We start from the raw sequence: 26,419 nt of genomic DNA on the forward strand, positions 1-26,419 counted from the left end.
TGTTGCAGCAAAAAATTATTTTTTTCTTATCAGATGTTTTGGAGAAGATTAAATATAACACTTGAATTTAGTGTCATATTGCAAGAACTATGAATCTCTACTTGACACATTTTTATTAACTACTTTCTAAGGACTAAATTTAGCCTGTTCATTGCACTAAATTGCTGTAGTTAAATTGCTTCATCTTGTATCGCCTCTACAATTTCTGCAAAAATCTAATTATTAAATATGCTGTGTACCAGATGACTAATGAACTAAGCAAAGATATACAGATAAAGAATAATTAGATTGTGTATTGCAAGGTCACTTTTCTCTTTAATCATTCATTTTTTGTTAAGTCTTCACAACTAAATTACATAATGCCTGGGGAAATACCTTCTTACAGATGAGCAAGCAAACAAGTAAGCAAATTCATTTGATTTTAGGGGGAAAAATATAGGCTTAACTAGCATCATCCAGGGCTTGTTTATGCTGAAAAAGTAGAGTCACATGGTGTCTCTCCAGACTTTTTAGATACAAGAGATGACACTATAGAAAATGCATAGAAAGGAACCAATGAAGTTTATTTCAATTTTTTTTTCATTTTTGTGTATATGATGCCTTAGGTTCCAAGCTTCTAATCATGGCTTGGTCTTTCTGGTGACCAGTGTCCATCCAGGAGCCTGCCAAGAGTCACCTCATGAGAACCAACAGACATTCCTATCACTCATCACTCAGGAAATTACAGGGGTCTTAGGAGCTGTGTGTCAGGAACCAAGGTCAAAGACTAAATGTTAGAACAAAAGATTCTCCTAGTACCTCTACTTACAGCTTTAGGAGCTCTGTGTCAAGAACCAGGCAGAGATAGATATATATATATATATATATATATATATATATATATAAAATAAGAATATATACATAATACTATTATATATATAAAATAGTATTATATATAATAGCATTTTATATATATATATATATATAGTGTACTATTATATACACTTTTACATAGTTTGCTCACTATGCAAATGTTTTGAAAATAGCATGTATGCCAAAACACTTTTTTTTATGGACAACAACTCTAATGCTTTACATTTTTATGGTGATGATAGGCACATATCTGTTCATTATAACATTTAATCACCAAAATAATTCTATCGTTTTTCAACAGATTATAGATAAAGAAGCAGGCCTTTGTCCTTGTCCAAAATCAGTCCCAAAGTACTCAAGTATGTGGAAAAAATTTTTCTCATTTGAATCCATGGTGTTTCTACTTTGCCTCAAGCTCTTATGAAGTAGGAATGTAGGATATTTTCAGCGAGGGATATATAGAAAGACTTCATTGAGCAGTTTTAATCTAAACAGGATTATCTACATAGTCTTTCAACCATTTTCCTGGTACAACTGAGAAGTTGGCTTGATTGCCCTGGCTCCATTCTATCACTCTATATTCTCAGCCTCCAGGGCACTTATTAAAATTTAGAAAACTTCAGAAATCCCCTAGTAAAATGTCAGTTTCTTGTGGTTTTAGTCATAGAAATATATCTAAAAACCTAATACCTAAATGTAAATTAAAATTTTATGCTAGATGACACAAACTATCCTGCCCCACTCCCCACAAATCACAAACTTTAGAGAGGCTTAAGGATTATGTTGGATTTTTTAAATTACCCAAACTGAAGGAAGGCCTTAAAGTGAAATGGTTAAGAATATGTATTGTCAGAGTTTGGGTGAGAATCTTCTGCCTTTTCCTAGTTGTGTAATCTTAGACACGTCATTTAATCTCTCCAATCTCTGTTTTCTTCATTGATAAAATGTGGATAATCAATAACACTGTGTTTTTATGGGGATAAATTAAAATAATGCACAGAAAGCATTTAGCTCACTCAATTATTAAGTAATTGGTATTATCATTGTATTAGTCTGCTTGGGATGCCATAAGGAAATACCATAGACTACGTGGTTTAAGCAAAAGAAATTTTTTTCTCACAGTTCTAGAGGCTAGAAGTTCAAGATCAAGGTGTATCAGGGTTGGTTTCTGGTGATACCTCTCTTCCTGGATGGTAGATGACCGCCTTCTCACAGTATCCTCACAGAGGCAGTTGGGTAGAGATAGAGAAACAGAGACAGGGACAGAGACAGAGACAGACAGGGAGAGAAAGTATTGGCTTTCTGATGTCTCTTCTTAGAAGGACACTAGTCCTTTTGGATCAGGGCCCCACACTTATGACCTCATTTAACCTGAATTACTTCCATAATGGTCCTGTCTCAAATTAGGGGCTAGAGCCTCAACATATGACTGTGGGGGAGACACAATTCAGTCCATAACAACCATTAGTGACCAGAGTCAGTAATGTTGTTTGTACATAAAAGAAAAGTACAAAAACTCCAATGTTTGCAATATCACAGAATTTTGCTTTTCCTAAATTTGTCATCTGTGAGCACCCTAAAACTTTTCTGTCTTCTCTGCATTTTATGTTTTTTAACAAGAGCAGTAATATGCCTGTTGTAGGCAGAAAAAATAATCTTCCCTTCTCCAAGAGATGCCCATGTCCTAACCCTTGGAGTTTATTGAATATGTCACCTTTCATGGCCAAAGGACTTCCCATGTGTGACTAAATTAAGGATTTGAGATGCTGTAGTTATCTTGGGTTATCTAAGTGGCCCCAATGTAATTATGAAAGTCCTTATAAGTGAAATAAGATAGGGCAGTCAGTGCCAGAGTGATGCAGAAGGAGAAGGACTCAGTCAGCCATTGCTAGCTTTGAAGATGGAAGGGGACTATGAACCAAGGAATGCAGGAAGCTAGAATTCTAGAAGCTAGAAAAGGCAACAAAACAGATACACCCCTAGAGCCTCCAGAAACGAATGTAGACCTGCACACATCTTCATTTTAGCCCAGTGATACCCCTCTGCCCTACAGAACTCTAAGATAACACATTTATATTGTTTAAGCCACTAATTTACAGAAGCAATAGGAAACTAATATGATGCTCATATTTTCTTTGCATTAAAGAGAAGAATCTTCTACCTGTACTGCTATTAAATACTTTAACATATTATTCAAAATACTATTTTTTTCTCTTCCTTCAGCAATGCTGTAGGCATTTATAAATGCTTCAAGTCATTACTCATTACTCAGACTGATAACCATATATAGAAGGGGTGACTGCAATAGTCTGCCCTTTGAAATAGAATTATCTCTTTATTCAGAAACATTTTATTTGGTTTCTACTGTTTGCTTGCCTGTATTCTAGGAACCGGTGGGAACTGACCTCTGGTCTCTAATGGACAGTTATCTTGTTTTTATTACAAATCTTATTTTTATTATGAAGAGAGACTTGAGGATGAATTTTAGCCATGTCTGGATATAAAGTCTGGCTCTTCCTTATAATAGTGACTTAATTTCTTTGTCTTAATATCTTTATCTGAAAAGCAGAAATGACAATCTACTTCATGGATCATTTAAAAGGTTTTAAAGAGATACTGTAAACAAAAAAGCCAATACAAGGACTGTTACAGAGAAACTATTCAAAAAAGAGCAATGCATCTTCCTTTCCTTCTGTCAAAATATGGTAAACCAGAGTTTGCTTATTAATTTCTTCTTGATGGATTCTTTTCTACCTTTTTGGACAAAGCTCCTTTATAGTCTCAAGAAAGAAGAACGTAACGTTTCTCTCTGTTGTGTGTTTGTGTGTGGGAGGGGGTGTCTGTGTGTTTAGGGACAGGTATGACAATTCAAGACTGCCTATGGGACATTAGTCTTTAGAGTCAATGTACATTTTCAAGTGCTTAGTAAATTGCATTTTCAAGACACAATCTTTTTGTTTGTTGGCTTGGCTTTTTGTTTGTTTATTTATATAATTTACCAAATTTATCAATCATTGTTTCTGTTTAAATAAAACAACTTTGGGCTTAAATATATACTTTTGTTTATGACTGTGTATCAAAAATACAAAGTTCATTTATTGTTCCATTCAAACATAATTATTTTCTCTCAGTTATGATTCTGAATTTTAGGATAAAATGATTCTTTCTAGGCTTGTAATGTCCACAGAATATTTTTACATCAAATACTGTATAGTGTGTGTCTTCCTCAAAGACTGTTGACTTTTTAAAATAAGTTCTTCATAAATTTGTAGTCCTGTCATGTAAATAAAAGTATGGATAGTTAATATGGTACTTTTACTGTCTTCCAACAGTATTTCATACTATTTAAATTCTTCTATTTGCAGTAAAAATATATGTATTTTTCCACTACATTATTTGATATTCCATATATAATATCCCACATGAAAAAAATTTCTTTTATAATTCAATGCTAGAAATTATTATTTTTTTAAATTTCATGGTATTAATATTCTTCCTCATTCAGATAAAATAATAATAATAATAATAATACTTTCTCTCTCCTACCTCGAGAGTCAGGAAGCTCTGAGACATTTGAAATAGTGACACCATCATGTACTGTATTTAGTGCTTTACATTTATTCATTCATTTTACCATGTTGTTGTTGAGAAACTAACTCAGAAAGGGTAAGTAACCTGTGTAAGGTCACACCATGTACATGGAGTATTACTGGCATTTGACCCAGGCTCTGGCTCCATAGCTTGTGCTTAAATTTGTTTATTTCCCAGTTTACAACTACAGCAGTTTTATTGGTCCTTATGACTCCTGTATTAAACTGTTTTTGTGGAAAGAGATGGAGTTTAATAGATACAAATGAATTAAAATAGTGTTTGTTTATTCTGAATGGAAACATACTGAGCTAAAAGTCATCATCATTCCTGTTGCAAATGCCTCTAAATGCATCAATGTGGTCTCAGCATTAGCACAAAATGCTAGCAATGCCAGTGAAAAGAAATAATATTGCATTCTTAGCTTCTGTTTTGCTGGTTACTGTTTACAGGGAAACTTAGTTTATTAAATTTTCCTAATGGGAAAAATACGTTAATATAGACACAAAGCCAAACTTTAATTAATATTTAGAATATTACTCCTCTGATTATTTCCTCATCACTATAGTTGTAAAATTGTCAATGTCGTCATTTTCTTCACTAAAAGACTTAGCTAAAAATCAAGTGTATATTAAAAAAAAAATCAAATGTATATTATAGTAATCTGAGTGTAAGTTTTGAAGCCAGTAGTTACATGCAGTTGTTTCTTTAATTCAGTTATTAACCTTTCAGCCAACACATATACAAAAATGTATGTTTTAGATACAAGCAATTAAAATCATGCAAAAACTAATTAAATCAACATCAAAGCTAAATTAGAAAACTACTAAAATGAACCTCAAAATATTGTCTCTCTTGCTGCCTAACTACTTAAAATAAGCATTGTATATAAATATGACTAAGTACAATTCCTGCAGAGCAAAAAGCTGAGAGATAAGAAACAGTGACTTTTCTCATTCTAACATACTTACTTAATAACTTATTTTTCAAAAGATCATGTAAATATATTGTATTCCTAATTCCATCTAATGAACACACTATAACACATTTCTTCTATACTTTTTTTTCAAACTCTATTTTCTTAGTGAATAACTATCTATAAACCCTTTAGTAAGATCAGATTACATGCTTATCTCAGATGATCCTTTTGTTCTTAAACATTCCTTTATCTATAGAAATAGTCATTTATCTGGCATATAAACTAAGGCAGAGGAACAGAGAGGAAGTTAACAATAGTGTAAGAACCAAGAATCTTCAGGGTAATTCCAGACAGCCCATGGAATTATGAATGGTTTTAGATTTAGTATTTTCCTAATATTAAACTTTAAAAAAAGTCTGTTATCTTTAAGAGAGATATGCTTACTCTTAACAACAACATGCCATTGCTTGGCACTATGATTTTTTAAGGGCTTAAATATGTATCATCTCATTTCATTTATGGGGATAAAATACAGTGATTCATTCTATTTAAGCGAATATCAGGTAGGGGAGTGGTAGCAATTTTAGTCTAATTCAACATTTATTAAACACCTACTGTGTAGAAGTCATGGTGCTTCTAAAATTTAGTTTTCCAGTAAAGTACATACAAAAATAGTATTAAAGGAAAAATAGCATAAAAGATACATGTGTGTGTGTGTGTGTGTGTGTGTACATGCACTTTAAAGAGGATCTAACTTTGATCTCTTGGCACCAGCAAAGTAACAAATATGTAACTCTGGTATTTCAAGCATTTTTTGAAAGTTCTGTGCAATAGAACCACATTATGATACAATTCAAAAAAAAAAATCTATGTAATGTGTTAGACCACAAAGAATATTTAACAATAAGAAAAACACCATCCTTGGCTTCAAGGTTTTACAGTCTAATCTAGTGTATGTTTTCTATCAGACTAAGCTCCTGTATTCCCAAGTATTACAGTCAATATTTCTTTGATGTTTATATGCTAGTAATAATTACAGATATGGTTGGAGTTCACAGCATACGGATTGAGGGAATGTCAGGAACAGATGCCAACGGGCAGTGACAGGGGTGGAGGTGAATGGGATTGAACCCCTGACTTTAAAGAATGCAGTGAAGATGGCGATGACCAATATTTGATCAAATAATTGCAGCCCATTTTAATTGAGTCCCATATCGAAGGCATGTGCACGTAAATGGGCTCAGGAGAGGGCATTGTTATATATTTACACACACTTTCCATTTTATCTTTATTTCTCTAGCCAATCTCTCTCTCTCTCTCTCTCTCTCTCTCTCTCATTTTAACTAGGGTTTTTCAGCCTCATCACTATTGACATTTTGGGCTGGATAATTTTTTGTCATAGGGGCTTGTCCTGTTCATCACTGGATGTTCTCAGCATCTCTGGCCTCTACCAGCTAAATTCCAGTAGCACTCCCCCCACTGTCCCACCCTTTGTAGTTATTACTACCAGAAATGTCTCTGGATAGGCAAAATCAATCATGGTCTAGAACCATTGCTTTAACTCCTTGGAACATTATTCAGAAAGTATTTTATGAGAACCTGATGCAATGTAGGCAATAGGTTGGTCATGTGGATAGAAGAAACAGATTCATCTTGAGAATAATAAGGGTTCCCTAAGAAGAGAAAAATAACCATACAGAATTAATTACTAAAAGTAAAGGAAAGGGAAAAATATCCAAACCAAATTTCGTTTTGAAAAACATAGAGTCAAGTTAAAGTTAATGGTATTTTGACTATCAGTTACTCTTCTGAACACTTTTCACCTTGTTTAGGATGTCTAACATAGAACAGAAGATCTACTCAAGGAGGTTTATATCCTGACTTGTATTTCCTTTTCTGAGATTTAATTCTTAATAGTTCTATTTTCTCTTTCTTTAAACTAGTAAGTACCAGGAACGTAGCTCACATTTTGTTGCCTCAAGGGTCACTTCTGGAACTTCCTGACTCAATGTAAAGGTACTGCCCAAAGAGAAGTTTCTCTCATACAGAACTGGAGAAAAAGAATGTCAGTGAAGGAAGGGAAATGAGGCGCTGGGCCCCAAAGTGCATAGAAGGATACAATGTCTTTTAACCAAAACACTTGCCAAGCAATCTTTCATCCAGTTTAATTTCCTTCATCCCCGGTGGTTCTCCTTGGAAGCCTGTCATTGTCTCACCCAACCATAAGGAAGACTGCAAGAGGGTATTAGGTCATCAGGCACTTGTGTTGTCCTTCTCACAGTATTCTCTTATCCATTTTATCAACACCACTTTCCTTTCTCCCCACCCACCCTGCATCTTTCTTGTCCTATGCTTCATAACTACTTTAAAAAAATGATATAATATGGAGGGAAAAAAAGATTCTTCAGATACTCAAGGAGGTAAATAGTATATTCCCTTAAACGAATTTAAATGAGAGTTGCTTCCAAGTTTCTGCCTTAGAAATAATCAAAACCCAAATTAGGTGAAAGATCGTGATACAGTCCTTAGTCCTTACACACACCTAGTGAAAGTGTATGAGCCTCAGAAATCTATGGTGTCATGGACATTGTTAATGAATCAGAAAATCTAAGTGGATGCTATTCTAGTGATTAAACTATAGGGGTACTTTAATTATTTTTGGACTGGCCAACATTTATTTTATGTTCCTTAATTAGATACATCACAATTTCCACTCTCCTGCTTTATTCAAGTATAATTGACAAACTGTATATATTTAAGTTGTACAGTGTGGTGTTTTGATATACATATATACTGTGAAATGATTGCCACAAGTTAGTTTTCACATCCATCAACTCACATTTGTGTCCTGTTGTGTGTGTGTGTGTATATGTGTGTTTGGTGAGAACATTTTAAATCTATTCTCTTAGCAGATTTAAGTACATAGTACAGTATTATTAACTATCATCACCATGCTGTGCTTTAGATCCTCAGTTTTAGTTTGACTTATTTTTTAAAAAAGATTATCAAATTAGCTCCTTTGATTCCAGAAATTTAAAATTGCTACTAAGATGAAAATGGGTTTCATTTTGGATGAACTCTGTTGGTGGCTGACCAGGGTGCAATTTGAAGCCCTGGTACTGTAGGATAGAGAAGCATAGTCTATCATTAACCTTACTTCCCTGCTGGTACGCTTCTTTGTTGACCTAGTAAGTTTTTCTTTTTGATTCTAGCTTCTCCAGTTCAGGAATGGTGGGAAAGAGGCCAATAGGGGAGAAACTAAATGAATAGCAGTAGGACAGGTATAAAACCTTGTGGTTAACTCTCTTGTCTCACTGACCTTTCCCGAGTTAAGCAAAAAGGAGCCTTTTTCTAAATTCTTACTAGGACAATGAAGATTATTCATTCATTTAATCGACACATATACTAAACACCCATGATCCACCCACTGTGCCAGTAGGTTGGTGTTAATTAGTTATAGCTGAGGATACAATAAAGTAATAACATCTGGGTTTGCCTGATAGTTTGTAGATCAATTGCCGTATATTTGATCCTACTTGAAATGCATGAGAAAAGTTTACTTAGATAATACATCAAAATATTTATGTAATTTGAATCTACTTTTTGCAAAATGTTTACCAGTTATTCCTCATTTTATCTGGTTTGTAAGTTATTTTCATTTATCAGATTCTTTGTAAAGGGTCATTCTTGTACTAGTAAAAAGTGCTACATTTTTCCTTAAAAGTGCGATGATTGAGGGAGTGAGATTTTAACATGTGATGAAATGTATTCTTTATAGTATATTTAATGTGGTTTAAATTATAAAACCCAGTATTTATAAGTCATACAATAATCATCTCTCCAGCTACATCTTTTCCAATGAATGCTAGATAGCCTCTAATGCACGATAAAATTTGTTTTCCTGTTGTGGAAATAAGCACCTCACCCAAACATTGTTTACTTCTAATCTTTATATATATATATATATATATATATATATATATATATATATATACACATACACACATATATGCATATATATATAATACTACATGTTAAGATAATATCATTGCTAGTTCTATACTTAAGAATAAAAATATTTTTAAATTTATGGCAGACTATTATTTCATAAGGTGTTTTATATATTTATGTCACTTTGGTGTAATTTGTAATGTGTGTGAAGTATTTGTAAATATGAAAGTTTGAATTGTTTTATTAAAATTAGCAGAACACAATAGTGTCTATTAAATCAAGTAAGATGAATTAACAAGACATTATAACTAAAAGAAATAGCAGCAACTTAACATGATGTTGCCAGAAACATCATTATCAATGTCCTCTTTGGGTATGGGGTATTAAGCATGCCAATTAGGAATGACTTTCTGATTTAAGTTTCTTCCACTGTTCAAAAGAAAGTACAGTAATTATTTACTCCAGTCCATCTTTTTCTAATTAATGACCATCAATAAAAAATATATTATTTCTTTTCCTCCAGGCAATAGAGCTAAAGTGTATATTGAGATTCAGGATGAAAATGATCATCCCCCAGTGTTTCAGAAAAAACTCTACATTGGAGGTGTATCTGAAGATGCAAAAATGTTTTCTTCTGTGCTCAGAGTTAAGGTATGAGAACATTTATTAAGATACAGAACTAAAAAGTCAAAGAGATCATATTTTGTAGATAAACTATAACCATGTAATTTATATTAACTGAGTACATTTTCATAGTTTAAACAAAAGTCTGAAACGGATAAATGAGTTTAATTAGTCAAACTAAATACAGATTAATTATGAGGTGAATACTAAGCAACTTTTTGTGCTTTATTTTTACTATAAAAGTAGGAACAAATTATTTATGATGTTTTACATTGAATAAGATATCAAAATATCTGTTTTCCTAGTATATTTGTATGCCTTTAATATTCAGGATTAATTTACAATAACTCCAAAGAGGCTCAAAATGGAGTTTCTTGTAGCAAATATAAAATTACTATTTTCTGATTGAAGAAATAATGTAATAAATTTTGTAATTCTTTTTTCTGCAATAATTTTTTAAAATTCAAGATGCTAGTTAAATCAATGTAAAAAATAACACTACTAACACTACTAACATTAGTACTTTAGTAAAGATTTTTTAAAACCTTCATATGTCAGAAATGTTAGAATTTAAAAACACAATATCATAGACTAAAGTTGATAATTTTCAATTTTTCTTTAGTTAATTATCAAATACGTTTTCAGATTTTTTTCAATAGTACATAAAGTTGAAATAGTTTTATAACTAAAAAATAAATTTGTAAATATTGCATTACATTGAGGAAATTTTATAGGCTATAGGATTTTAGATTATTAATTACAGAGTTATATTTCTGAAGCTATTTTAATAATCAATTTTTAAAATAGCTATTAGCATACAAACATAAAACCTAAATATTTCTAAGCAAATCCAGCTATTGATTGCCTCTAGTTTTGCATATGAGTAGTTGCCTTTCTTTCCCTATTACCAGGAGTACCATGATTGAGCTCTTCTTACATATGATTTTATCACCTTAACATCCTTAAGTAAGAAAGAGAAAAATCAACCAAGCAAATAAAGCATGTGTGTTGTACTTGCAAAATAGCTCTTCCACAGTGCCAAATTCTGACTCCTGATTTGAATCACCAGTTGCAACTAAAATTGGTGTACAAATTCAAGCCAATTACATTATATCCAACTTGCATTATGATTTACAGGTAGCAGTCCTTTGTAGTTGATTTTTATCTTATTTTACATTTTAGTCCTATTAACGATTGATTCAGTTTATTCATTTAGTCAGTAAATAATTTTGGGGTGTTTATAGTGTGAGTTGTTCTAGAAGTTGGACATAGAGCAACTAAAAAATAATCAAACAAAAACCCCCAAACTTCCCACCCTAGTAATGCAAACAAACTAATAGAAGAAACAAATTGTAGATCAAGAAAACAGGAACTATTAACATAAAGTCATGTGGTCAAGAGAGAAACTTGTCTATTTCTAGGTAAGGAGCATTCTGGGCATTCCAATATAAAGTCTCTAAAGTTGGAGGGAATTTGGGGAGGTCAGTGTGACTGAAAAAGACTGGCTGGGGATGAGGCTGGAAATGCAGCCCAGGACCAGAATATGGGATTTATTTTAGATGTGCTTAGAAAGAAAGTTTTTGAATGGTTTTGTCTAGAAGTGTGACATAATCCAATATAAAAGGATTATTCTGGATGTTGTGCAGGGTGGGATGTGGGAGTAGATACACAGTGTTTTTAGACAAGAGTAGAAACAGAGCCCAATGCATCACTAGTCCAGGCAAGATTTGGTAGTGACTTGAACCATGGTGTAGAATGGGGAGATGATGAGAAGGAAGTAAAAAGGAAGCCAAAAGGATTTGCTGATGGATTATATGTGGGGCATTAGAGAAAATCAAGGTTGACTCTGAGGGTTTTGTTCTGAACAGGTCCCCATTGCTCCCTCGGGAATTATGGTGCAAAAATCAAGAGTTCACTTTTGGATATTTCATGTTTGTGAGGCATTTTCAATATGCAAGCATAATTCTTGGCAAGATGGTTACAGATGCTGATTTAGATTCAGGAAAGAAATTGCAGGCCAGGATGAAATCATGATATTAAAGAAAATGGATGTAGGTAGAAAAGTCCAGGGACTTCCCTGGCGGTCCAGTGGTTGAGACTTCGCCTTCCAATGCAGGGTGTGCAGGTTTGATCCCTGGTTGGGGAGCTAAGATCCCACATGCCTCACAGCCAAAAAACCAAAACATAAAACAGAAGCAATATTGTAACAAATTCAATAAAGACTTGAAAAATGGTCCACATCAAAAAAACAAAAAGCTTAAAAAAAATGTCCAAAGACTAAGCCTTAGGAACTCAATACTTAGAGATCAGGAAGCGGATTCATTAAATCATGCTGAGAAATTGCTGCCATGAGGTAGCAAGAATACTAGGAAAATGTATAATAGGGTCCCTGAGACTCGTAAGAACTAAATTGCTGAAAGAGGGAGTGATCAACTGTCAAGCGCTGCTGTGAATAGAGTGCCCCTGTGTATTTTTACGTGACCACTCATGCTAATAGAAGTAATACTGTAGTGGAGAAAAAAAATAAGCTAAATGCTAAAATATTCCATTAATAAAGGAGATTATTCAAGAAACCTATAGATGACGGCAGTAAGAGAATTTAATGGGTGATATTATCTGATGATGGCATTTACTTCAGAAGAATTGCGAGAAGGTGGCAAAGGAGATAGAATAATGTTCTAGAAGCAGTGATTCAGAGACAGGACACGTGCCACCTATCTACCTCTAGGCATTGTGCTATGTAGATACGGGAGCCACTTTTTGAGTCAGCCTTAGAAAGCAGTATCGTATGTAGGGGAGAGGACCAGGGTGGGAAGAGTAAAAAAGTAATGGTAATATTCAAAGGGAAGGTTGAATATTTAGGCGATATTGCTGATGATGGACTATGAATTCCAAGGAATCCTGGTGAAAGGTTGGTGGTGGAAGTAAAGGTGAAGTGGGAAACTGAATCAAATTAGGGTGTGTGAAGAGCTACATGGGAAGAAATATCTGGGGGGTGAGAGATGCATCGGAGAGAAACCATGGACTACTTTTGATGATGTAGACAGGGATGGGATTGATTATTTCTCCAGGACTACCAAGAATTCCATAGGACAGTCCTTTCTTCAATTGATCAGTGGGTTATTCAGGCTAGGGAGAGGGGTCCTTTTCAGGAAACCAATTTCATGCCATATAATATTCTATGTAGGAGGGGAGACAGAGACAGAGAAGGGATGTGAGAAAAAGCATAGCAATGTATTGATGCAAGTATATGCTGTTATGATTAATTCAGTTAGGAAAGCACAAATTGTTATGTGGATTCAAGGGAAGGAGACATTTTCATTGGTAAAGAACATAAAAGTTTTCCTGGGGGATGAAGAATTTGAGTGGCACTGAAGAGCCATTAGACTTTCTCAAAGTGCAAATGAGAATAGTCTAAGCAGAGGAAACACAAAGCCAAACCCAGAAAAAACAAAGTGCAGAGTGTGTTTGTGGAACAGTGATAGGAGGCAAGGACCTTAGGAAGTGATGGGGGTAATAAATCTTCAGTGGTGAACATTTTCAAATGCTGCCTTTAGCCTTGAAGCCTGGAAGCTTCTCCTTTACAAATTTAATCGGAGTGAAAGTGAGTTAAGCAAGTCTTTTCAATTCATACTTAGGGCAGCAAAAAATGTTATTAGAAATAGCCCTGGATCAGGGCCAGCCAAGCCCAAATCTTGGCAGAAGATGATTTAAAAAACAGGGAATCAGCCTACGATTGTGAAAGAGGCTTTTTACCACTTACTGTGTAATATTGGGGTAATGTTAGATTTTATCCACCATACACGCAAGTTAAATGTTTTTAGTCCATCATGAAATCATAAAGATAAATTTTTTTAAAATTGTGTTATGTGAAGGAACGGTAAGAGGAAACATATTAGAGGATTTACTAAGAAATATGAGACTAAAATATCAATGAATAAAACAATACTTACTATTTTCAAATATGGACAGTGGATTAAAGGCATTACTAAAAGTATGTTAGGAGAAAGGCAACACAATGAGAGCATTATTGAAATTAATTATTCAATATAAGTGATAGTAAAAGAAGGAAAATTTTGTATATATATATATATGTTTGTGTATGGGTGCACTCTGAAATGGTATACCTAATATGCTTAGAGACCTATTTAAAGTTCTTTTTTTTTTTTTTTTTAGAAAATATACATTGTATACCTAGTGTGTGTTGAAAATACAGAGGCAAACAAAACAGACTGTCCTCTGCCTTTATAGAGTTAGCATTCTAATAAACTAGACCAAAAAAGCAGGTAATTATTAAGGCTTTTATTTAAACACACATGTAAAGATTTGGATTCTGGCTCAATGATATGAATGTTCATATCATGTTAAAGTAATTCCTGGATTGTGTCAAAGGACACAGAACAAGAGAATTAATTAGGGACTACCTGCTACATTTGCTATGGTTTAATGCTGATAACTGTCACAACTGATTCTTCAAAACTGATTTCCATTGATCACACCAATCAGTCATTTTAATTGCAGGGAGAGAGAGAAGAAAATCAACTTGTAATTTTTCTCTTCAGTCTTTAATACAAGAATTAATGTCCCTTAAAAGTATCACCCTTAGCATATACCCAAAAGAATTGAAAGCAGGGACTCAAACAGGTATTTGTATATCAGTGTTCATAGCAGCATTATTCACAATAGCTAAAAGGTGGAAACAACCTATATGTCCAGTAATGGATGAATGGATAAACAGTGATTGCTTTACAATGTTGTGTTAGTTTCTGCTGTAAAATGAAGTGAATCAGCTATATGTATACATATATCCCCTTCCTCTTGGACCTCCCTCCCCACCCCCGTCCCACCCATCTGTGTCATCACAGAACACCAAGCTGAGCTCCCTGTGCTTTATAGCAGGTTCCCAGTAGCTTTCTATATTACACATGGTAGTGTATTTATGTCAAACCAAATTTCCCAATTCATCCCACCCTCCCCTTCCCCCACTGTGTCCACATGTCCATTCTCTACATCTGTGTCTCTCTTCCTGCCCTGCAGACAGGTTCATCTGTACCATTTTTCAAGATTCCACATATATGCATTAATATATGATATTTGTTTTTCTCTTTCTGACTTACCTCACTCTGTATGACAGACTCTAGGTCCATCCACATCTCTATAAACGACCTAATTTCATTCCTTTTTATGGCCGAGTAATATTCCATTATATATGTACCACATCTTCTATATCTGTTCATCTGTCAATGGACAGTTAGGTTGTTTCCATGTCCCGGCTATTGTAAATAATGCTGCAATGGACATTGCGGTACATGTGACTTTTTTTTTTTTTTTTTTTTTTTTTTTTGCGGTACACGGGCCTCTCACTGTCGTGGCCTCTCCCGTTGCGGAGCACAGGCTCCAGACGCGCAGGCTCAGTGGCCATGGCTCACGGGCCCAGCCGCTCCACGGCATGTGGGATCTTCCCGGACCGGGGCACGAACCCGTGTCCCCTGCATCGGCAGGCATACTCTCAACTACTGTGCCACCAGGGAAGCCCAACACATGTGACTTTTTGAATTATGGTTTTCTCAGGGTATATGCCCAGTAGTGGGATTGCTGGGTCATTAGTTCTATTTTTAGCTTTTTAAGGAACCTCCATACTATTCTCCACAGTGGCTGTATCAATTTACATTCCCATCAACAGTGCAAGAGGCTTCCCTTTTCTCCACACCCTCTCCAGCATTTATTGTTTGTAAATTTTTTGATGATGGCCACTCTGACAAGTGTGTGATGGTACCTCATTATAGTTTTGATTTGCATTTCTCTAATAATTAGTGATATTGAGCATCTTATCATGTGCCTCTTGGCCATCTGGATGTCTTCTTTAGAGAAATATGTATTTAGGTCTTCCACCCATTTTTGGATTGGGTTGTTCAGTTTTTTGATGTTGAGCTGCATGAGCTGCTTGTATATTTTGGAGATTAATCCTTTGTCCATTGCTTCGTTTGCAAATACTTTCTCCCATTCTCAGGGTTGTATTTTTGTCTTATTTATGGTTTTCTTTGCTGTGCAAAAGCTTTTAAGTTTAATTAGGCCCCATTTGCTTGTTTTTATTTTCATTACTATAGGAGGTGGGTCAAAAAAGATCTTGTTGTGATTATGTCAAAGAGTGTTCTTCCCATGTTTTCCTCTAAGAGTTTTACAGTGTCTGATCTTACATTTAGGTCTTTAATCCATTTTGCATTTATTTTTGTGTATGGTATTAGCGAGTGTTCTAATTTCATTCTTTTACATATAGCTTTCCAGTTTTCCCAGCACCACTTATTGAAGAGGCTGTCTCTTCTCCATTGTATATTCTTGCCTCCTTTGTCATAGATTAGGTGACCATAGGTGTGTGGGTTTATCTCTGGGCTTTCTATCCTGTTCCATTGATCTATATTTCTGTTTTTGTGCCAGTACCATACTGTCTTGATTACTGTAGCTTTGTAGTATAGTCTGAAGTCCAGGATCCTGATTCCTCCAGCTCCGTTTTTCTTTCTCAAGACTGCTTTGGCTATTTGAGGTCTTTTGTGTTTCCATACAAATTGTAAAATATTTTGTTTTAATTCTGTGAAAAATGCCATTGGTAATTTGATAAAGATTGCATTGAATCTGTAGATTGCTTTGGGTAGTATAGTCATTTTCACAATACTGATTCTTCTAATCCAAGAATATGATATATCTCTCCACCTCTGTGTCATCTTTAATTTCCTTCATCAGTGTTTTATAGTTTTCTGAGTACAAGTCTTTTGCCTCCTCAGGAGGTTTATTCCTAGGTATTTTATTCTTTTTGTTGCAGTGGTAAATGGTATTGTTTCCTTAATTTCTCTTTCTGATCTTTTGTTGTTAGTGTATTAGAATGCAAGAGATTTCTGTGTATTAATTTTGTATCCTGCAACTTTACTAAATTCATTGATGAGCTCTAGTGTTCTGGTGGCATCTTTAGGATTATCTGTGTATAGTATCATGTCATCTGCAAACAGTGACAGTTTTACTTCTTTTTTGCCAATTTGTATTCCTTTTATTTCTTTTTATTCTCTGATTGCCGTGGCTCGAATTTCCAATACTATGTTGAATAATAGTGGTGAGGGTGGACATCCTTCTCTTGTTCCTGATCATAGAGGAAATGCTTTCAGTTTTTTACCATTGATGTTTGCTGTGGGCTTGTTGTATATGGCCTTTATTATGTTGAGGTAGGTTTCCTCTATGCCTAGTTTCTGGAGAGTTTTTATCATAAATGGGTGTTGAATTTTGTCAAAAGCTTTTTCTCCATTTATTGAGATGATCATATAGTTTTTAGTCTTTAATTTGTTAATATGTTGTATCACATTGATTGAGTTGCATATATTGAAGAAGCCTTGCATCCCTGGGATGAATCCCACTTGATCATTGTGTATGATCCTTTTAATGTGTTGTTGGATTCTGTTTGCTAGTATTTTGTTGAGTATTTTTGCCTCTATGTTCATCAGTGATACTGGTCTGTAATTTTCTTTTTTTGTTGAACATTGATAACTGAAATATGCTAATGAAAAATGACTGATAAATTTCATTACATCAGAATAACGGACTACAATGACAAAGACAGCATAAAAGATTAAAATACAAGCAATTAGCTGAAAGCAAATATTTACAACATATATTTAAAAAAAAAACTCAAAGAAACAGTTTCCAGAATATAGAAAGAACTTTAAAACAGCAACTATTTATCCAGTAAAAACAAGGTTGAAAAGTCATGAATATTTGTCATATTATTCAAAAATTTCTGTGTGAGGTAAGAAAGATTAAGCTAGACCTTTGAATATTGTCCCTCTTGGGCTGTTGGAAAATACCAGTCAGTGAATATTATTTGTTAATAACAATAGCTGCCATTTATTTGTCTTTATTACTTTTCTGAGAACTGTGAAAACCTCTTTATTTTAGCCTACCGAAAGTGTTTAAATAAAGAAGCAAACGAATAAAACAAATAAACACACTTACCTATAAAGTAGATGCAATTATTCCTTGTTTTATTGTTGGAAAAATTGAAGATTAGTAACGTTATATAGCTTTCCAAGTATTACTCAGCCAATAACCAATGAAGTCAGAATTAAAAGTTTAAGTTTACCTTAGTTCAAGGCCTTTTCTTGTAATCTCTGTATCACATTGCTTTCTATGGGAAGTGAGGAATAGTATCTTGGCAGGGGTAGAATGTTGGCAGAAAATAACATATTAAGTTCCTATGAAAAAAGTGGAGATAATTAACATGGCAACTAACTGCTTCTCAAATTGAGATGACCTCTGTGAATTATGACCCCCTCTATTAAGGTAACAAGTCAGATCTGGTTTTAGAAACACTTTTCAATTTATTAACTAATTTGTCTAGTTTATTGCATGTCTTTTTAACTGCAACTGATAGCCTAATTTAATACAAATATAGGGACAAGTTAAATGTGATCAAGAGTAATTTAAATCTTTCTGAAGTATGAAGATATTTTCCAGAAGTTAATGCAATAAGGATTAATCCCTCCTTATAAGTTGCAGATATGAAAAATTCAGTGTCAGAAAAATTGAATTAAAACGTAGACTTGATTTCTACTGAAAGTCAAAAAGACCGTGAACATTACATCTTTGAGTTAATAAAGAAGCCAGATTTAAGAAATTTATAGACTGAAAGAAAGTAATATTTCAAAAAAGCATCAAGAAAGGGAGCATTCTGACCAATCTCTAATTCTTTATTACATTGCCTAAATAAGCTTGGAATGACAGCAAGAGATTTTAGCAGAAAGACGCTGGTGAGAGAAAAAAGCCACAGCCATGGTTAGAGGATGCAAATTTCCTTAGTGGCAAAAAGTATAGAAATATGCAAGAGTAACAATGCAGAGAGCAACATAATTTGTTTCTAGACAGAGATAAGGGCCTCTGAGGGATCCTGTTCCCTGGCCCTCTGCCTGCTCATATGGGTCTGACAGAAAACAATTCCAGCACACCCATGAGGGTTTAGCATGTGTTTCCCCAGTGTAGCATCTTTTACTGGGCCAGACTCATGCCTGGCTTATGTCAAAACTGGTACTAATAGCAAACCCTTACCCCGTGTTTACACAATGCTAAGTACTCTAGACACTTGTCAGGAATGAACTCATGTGTTCCCCTCAAAAAGCCCATGAGGTAGCTACTATTATCATTCTCAATTTATAGATGAGAACACTGAGACACAGAAACAATATGTAACCTGCCCAATGTGTACACCTAGGCCATAGTGAAGCCAGGATTCATAGCCAGGTACTCTAGCCCGGAGACAATGCTCTGTTCTCCCAGGTAGAACAGCGCTGGGCTGGAGTCACATCATTTGGATTCAGTCCCAGATATGCTCTTAACTCTCTATGGAACGTTACACTTCATCACTCTGGGCCATAGTTGTCTTCTCTTATGCAAATACTGCTTTAGAACTAGGTGCCCTTAAACGTCTGTAACCGCTTCTGATGGTTTGCATGTTATTTACCTTAGGAAAATTACAGTGTGGGGGAAAAAAAGCCAAGTACCCTAAGAGAATTGTTATATTTGAGAACTACATTGTAAAGGTCAAATTCTGAAATCCAAAGCACTTATTTTTCACATTTTTTATGGTTTACTTGAAGTTATGGTCACTTGAAGCTGGTGGATTATTTTATGACAATTTCTCCCTAGTTGCTCCATATAACAAAGATGTAAACAAGTACCAGTCTGAAATTCCCATGAAATGGTAATTTTGATTCCCCTTTGCCAACTCTGGGAAACCCAGCTTTATACAAACACTACTTATTGTTTCAAGAGTGATGTTTCTTAGGAGATCTTACCATTTGTTTCCTTCATGATTACCATGCCATCTAACCTTCTATGGTTTGTACCTTGAACAAAGTGAATGCACACAGGTGCCTGAGGGCTCACTGTCTTCTTGGCTATAACCCTATAACTGAATTACTATCTATCTATCTATCTATCTATCTATATAATTTAGATATTATATTGTTATCATGTATCTATGTGCTTGTTTTCTCTACTAGAATTCACATTTCATCTAAGCAAGTATCATGCTTTCTCACTAACTTAATGACATTATAGATACATTGTGCTTAACATCTTAAGGTGGTGCTTAACATCTTAAGGTGGTGTTAGAAATTTTATTTATTTTTACATGTAGTTATGCCTTTTAGTATGTTTAATCAAGACTTTCCATGTAATACTTGAATGAATTATTGACTTTCAGATAAGTAAAATACACTTTAAATTAAACTCTTGGGCTTGGTTACAGCACTGAGAGTGACAGGACCTATCATTTCTCTGGTAATTTCCCTTCTTGTCAAAATTAGAAGCTTAGATTTGGTGATATCTTTATGAATCTATCATGGTTTTCCATTGATTTAACCACTCTGGAGAAACCAAATGTCAAGAAAAATTATTTTTTCCTAACAACTGGTGTATTTTTGTTATATATTATTGTATCTTATGTATTTTTGGAAAAGACCTCATGTCTATTTTTGAATTCTATGGAGTATATGCAAACAGATGGTTACTAACCACTCTGTGTCTAAGAGTCTATACATTCTAAGCCTGTATTTTCCCCTGTGCAAGTTGAGGTATATGAACATAGCACCATCACCAGTTTCTGATGCATAACATTTGCCTCTTTTGGTCAGAACAAGCAGAAAATTATAGTTTTGTTGCTAGTATTATACATGGACAAGACCACATCTATCTTTGTAGCCACAAATGGAGTTTCCAGATAAAATAATTCCACATATATGTTTTACTCTCTTTCTCTTCCCCTTCTCTGCAAAAATCTGTCTTTTTATTGTCCAGAAGAGAGATCTAAAATCATCTCATTTACGTAGTAGTAACTCAATTTACAGTTGTTGGTTTGAATGTAACTTAAGAATTGCCTTAATTTTTATTGCTTAAAATAGGAATGGGACTATTTTTTTTTACAGGCTATAAATGTCTGAAGAATGACAAATTTGGGGTCCTTAAACGTAGAGGAAAATAGCTCTCATAACTGGAAATTACCTTAAAAGAAGAGAGTTTGAGAACTTTTTATGGGTTTCAAGCCATCAGGCATGTACATGAAGAAAAAGTAGTTTATTTGGTGAATGTCCAAATCATTTAACCTTCCCTAAATTAATTGGTGGCCCATATATTTCAAAGTCTGATCACACTTTAGTGAGCTTAGAAATGTATTTAATGCTTGCATGTCTTTCAGACGATTATATGTCTAACAATCCAAGGTATGGATGTGGAATATTATCTTCTGAATCAAGCTTGCATTTTCTTGTAGAAGATTTTATATGTTGTTGAGCGGTGATGGTTATATATACATTCCTATTTTATGTTTCAAGGACCATATCTTCCATCACCTGGTAGGAATATTGACAATCAGAATTCTTTCGAAATTTTCTGAAAATTCTTCTGAAATTCTTTACACCTCCATTTAACTTTGTGCTGTACTGAACTGACACAGGAGACCTATAACACCAATCTTAGCAAAAATGATAAAAGTGAGCTTTTTAAAAGGTTTTTATTCATACTTCTCTAAATACACTTTATTTTTGAATTGCCTATTAGTACTGCCAATGAGAAGAGTAAAGTATTAGATTTCCCTAAAATGTATTTTGAAGAAAATTCATTTCTAAAAAAGTCATAAAGAATGGATGACTCTCCCTAGTAATTCTAATGTATTTACATTAATGAAAACCAGCAGGCCTGGAGCAAGACTATGTACATAAAGAGAATATAATTTACATCGGTTAGTTAATAAGTCACTGTGTATCTGAGAATTACAAAGAGACTTTTCAAATTTTTTTCAAAAACAGACACAGAAATGTCTGCAATCACAAAAATGCATTCTAATGAATAGGAATAGTAAAACTCTAGAAATTCTCATCAAGTAGATCCTGAAACTTTATGTGGTTGCTACACTAATTTTTGTAAATTTATATCTCTTTTTATACTGCCTCATTTTATTTGTTCCCAGGATTTTTTTTTTTCCTAGGAGTCATGGCCTCTTACAATCCCAGTGATCCATAAAAAGACAAAGTCAATGAGTTTCATAGTAATTTGAAAGACTTTATTACCACCTGAAGCCAATAGACCTGAAGATATGCTACAAGACAATATCAAAGATCTCCAATTCAGAGTATATAAGAACTCTAACAAACTGATGAGTGAAAACAGAACAAAACAAAGAGCTCAAGATAAAAAGATAGGAATCAGACTGGAATAGACCATGAATAAATATATAAAAATTGGCAAAAAAATGTATAAAGAGGAATTCAACTTTATTAACTACTAGGGAATTACAAAATAAACCATAAGAAATCACCACATGTTCATCAGGATAGCTAAAATAAAAAAGACAAAACCAAATTTCAAAACAACTGAATTTCTCAGATATTGCCAAAGGGTTATAAATTGGAACAATATTTTGGAAAACAGTTTGACATCATCTACTAAGTGTGAACATATGCATATCCCCTAATTCATAATTTCTACTCCTGAGTTTTTACACAACAAAAATGAATACATATGCTCATAAGAGATATGTACAAAAAATCCACTATTTGTAAATACGTTAACTGTCTGTAAAATCAAAAAGCTGCAAACAACCTCAATGTCCAGCAACAGTACATACATTAATATATGTGAGCAAATGAATTCAGACCAAAAATACAAATTTCTTTAAGTCCCTTTATATAAAGTCCACAAACAGGAAAAACTAATCTAATCAGAATAGTTGTTATTCTTAGGAGGAGACTGATAACGCACTCTATTTCTTGATCTAGATGCTGGTTATGTCTGGAGATATAATTTGAAAAATAAAAATAAAAATTTTAAATGTTTAAAAAGTGCTAAATTCATAAAAACAAAAGGTAGAAGGTTATTCAACTTTCTGGTAATTCAAGCTGTTTTTCTTGGAAGGTGTAAAATAATTCTGACCAAAGTAGAGGAGTTCATATTTTTCTTATTAGCCCTCTGTGTAGTTAATATTAAGGAATTATCTATTTTTAATTCTTAGTGAAACAATGCCACATAGTTTTCTTTTGATTTTTAGCAAGAAAGCATATTTTGGGAAGATGGGACACTATGTTATTGGTGGCTGTGACTGAGAAATGCCAGTTATCAAGCATGGTAGGTTGAATCTGGAAGATAGTATTGGTAGAGAGAATGCAGGTTGGTATGAACAAGCACATGGGATTATCTGGTTCTTGGTTTCAGAATCCAAAATTGTAAGCCAGAGAGATAAGATTTGGACCTGAAAATTGTGTAATCGTATCCACAGGTTAGAAACAGATTGCTAAGTCCTTGCAAGACACATGAGCACAGGCAAAAGCCTTGCTGTTATGTTATGATATAGAGCACTGACCAAGAATCTGAGCTGAGTAGGAAGAATAAGTGAGAGGAAACAGATTGAAGTTTTAGAAGAACCAGGTGAAAGAAGGATTTAGGTGCTCAGCAGAGAACAAGCATCACAGGAAACATATAGTGTGCCTTCCAGACCTAGAAGGCCCCGGAGGAGAGCTCAGAACACACTCACTGCAGGGTTCAGTAACAAGGGCAAGGCCAGGTGATACTGAGACAACCACTTTTGAGGGAGGGGCTTTTTGTGGGTTTACAATTCTGGGTTAGAGGTAAAATTAGAGAGTGGGATGAGACTGAGACCAAAAGTACAAAAAAAGTACTTCTGTAGGCAGGAAATGAATAGGACAGGAATGCCTCTGCTCCTTCTATGACAGCAGGAATGACTTAGGGAACTAGGGAACGTTTCACTTAAGTCAATATTGATTAAAGTTTAATCAAATATTATGAATATGCTAAATCCCAAGATTATGAAATATCAGGTAAATGAATAAAAAACATAAAGGCCATAAAAATGAAGTTTTGATATTTAAATCTGTATCTTTTCCAAAAGCATAACGAAGAACACAAATCTGGATTTTTATCCTTTAACCACTACTGGGCTGTGTAACCTTGGACAAATTTCTTAATTTCTCTAAGCATCATGTCTACAAGTGATGGCAGTACTATCTAACAAATTTCTTTTGTTATAAATTTTAAAAATGCATAAAAAGCATGAACACAGTGCCTGTCTCCCAGAAATCTCTCAATAAATATTCACAGTCATTATTAGTTATTTTATCTGAGTAGTTCTTTTTGCCTATAAGATAATCATAATCTCAGACTCCAGATGTTCTTAATTCAGCATGCACAGTGCATATAAGTTATTAAAAACACAATTCTATTGAATGCTCAGGTATTTTATCATTGCCCTTGAAACCAAATAGTGGGCATGTCTTTCTAGAACTCACCTTTAGCATCAGTATGGACCACTAATTTTTCTTCTTACCTTAATGGTAGAATAATTATAAAAGCTGAAAGTTAATATTAAGATATTATCCCAATGAGAAGTAATCAATATAACTTTTTCAACTTACATATTTTAAATGAGGTGGTCAGTTCTCTTACATAAGCAATGATCATATTGATATTTTTGAAACATATTTATAAGTTTTAAATGAGTAGTATTATCTTAACACTGCATTTTGAAGTATTTTTGTATATATTTTATTTATCAGTAATTGTCGATAGCTTGATATTTCCCTTTTAGGAAGCCATAGCAAATTTAAGAAGAAAAAAATCTCTATATATGCAGGCGTGACGTTTGAGAAACAAAGCCTAACAGCACAGCTAGGAGAAATTTCAGCCTTCAGATAGTACCAGTATCAACTTATCCAGAGGACAGTTTTAAAAAGAATATTTTTAAAAAAGGGCATATTGGGTTTTTTTTTTTTTTTTTGGTCCTTATCATACCATACCATGCCATAGCAAACCACAAAATTGGACGAGGTTATCTTCAATAACTAACATATGTCTGAGAAGTAGAAAAAAAATCTTGAAGTTCTTTTAACTAAAATAGAAACATAATTAAGATATCTGTAAAATTTCTTAAATAGGCTTTTTCAGAAAGAAGGTACTAAAGCCATATAAAAAAAGTAATCCCAGACTGGAAAAGTCCAGCAATTTAAGAATGTTAAAGACATCCCTTAAATTCCCCCCTTGTAGATAGACGTGGTCAAAAATACCATTTCTCCAAGAAAAAGTATTAATAGAAAATTCTGAACACAAAAAATTTATCTTTCAAGTTTATAAATGAACTATCTGTTAAAAAGTTGAAACATGAAGCAGTCCTTTCTCTGGCTTTAATGAATCACAGCATGAAACTTCATCTTTCCTGGCACCTCCTGAGCATATTAACGTTATGTTAATAATCATCATGAAAATTAGGGATAACTAATGAGAAAAGGAAAAGAACACAGTGAAAATGTGTAATCTCACATACATTTATAAGGGTCTGATTAGCAGTAAATGCAATTAAAATATTGAATTCTCTTTCAACATGTCATTAATGGAGCAGCACAACCAGGATAAGGATATAAACAACTCTATTTCCTGCCAGTGTTTGTGTTCTGCTTTGTCCTGAAAGAGAGATATGGAGATGAAGCTACTTGTCTTAATTTAATTCCTACTGAACTCTGATAGTATCTGCACAGAAGGAAAAAATTGAGAAATATTAAAGTGCAATTTTTAATGAAATCTGTCGGCTTAGTACAGGGGCTATCTCTGAAGCAAGGAGCCTGGAAATAATCTTCACCCCACCACATACTTGTCTAGGCACAATAAGTCTGTTGGCAAATCCTTCATGGGCCTTAAAGTCAAAGATTAAAACTCTGCTCACCAACTGTGTGATTTGGGGTCATATACTGAGTCTTCCACAGTTTGGAATACCATTTACAGAATGGCTTTAGTTCCTTCTAGCCATCCCAGAGTTAAGAAAATTAGATGATACTCTATTCATAAAGTGCTTAGCCCAATGCTGGACACTGGTTATACCTTCAGATTATCTCTGATGTTTTCCCAGATCTTTCCTGATTATAATCTTCTATATATTACTCTTTTTCAGTGCTGACAGTCAACCTACATTTAATTATTTCAGTCATTGTCAGTGCCAATTCTTCATTGGCTGAAGAACTATTTAGATTAGAGCAAGTTAGCCAAAGGCAATTAGGTTAAAGACAGGTTGGCCAATGCTATTTTTTGGCCAAAACAAAACAAACATACAAACACACAAAAACTAGCAATTTTATTACATATAAATGCTATCTAGTAACTGTCTTTCAAGCTTTAACTTTGATGTTCTGTGGGGTGGTTTTACAAAATTTACAGCTTTTTAAATCTTTGTAAATAATTTTACTTGATTATCATAATTTTTTTTTTTTTTTTTTTTGCGGTACACGGGCCTCTCACTGTTGTGGCCTCTCCCGTTGCGGAGCACAGGCTCCGGACGCGCAGGCTCAGCGGCCATGGCTCACGGGCCCAGCCGCTCCGCGGCATGTGGGATATTCCCGAACTGGGGCACGAACCTGTGTCCCCTGCATCGGCAGGTGGACTCTCAACCACTGT

General features: G+C 34.1%; 1 protein-coding gene across 1 annotated transcript in view; it reads left to right on the plus strand.

The window, feature by feature from the left end:
- PCDH15 (protocadherin related 15) overlaps nt 1-26,419 on the plus strand; it is an 817,584-nt gene that overhangs the window by 724,764 nt on the left and 66,401 nt on the right. The window contains exon 28 of the mRNA XM_060127128.1: nt 9,834-9,961. Coding sequence (XP_059983111.1) covers nt 9,834-9,961 — 128 coding nt within the window. The remainder of the gene's footprint in view (nt 1-9,833; nt 9,962-26,419) is intronic.

Source organism: Lagenorhynchus albirostris, chromosome 16, assembly GCF_949774975.1.
Source record: "Lagenorhynchus albirostris chromosome 16, mLagAlb1.1, whole genome shotgun sequence".
NCBI lineage: Eukaryota > Metazoa > Chordata > Mammalia > Artiodactyla > Delphinidae > Lagenorhynchus > Lagenorhynchus albirostris.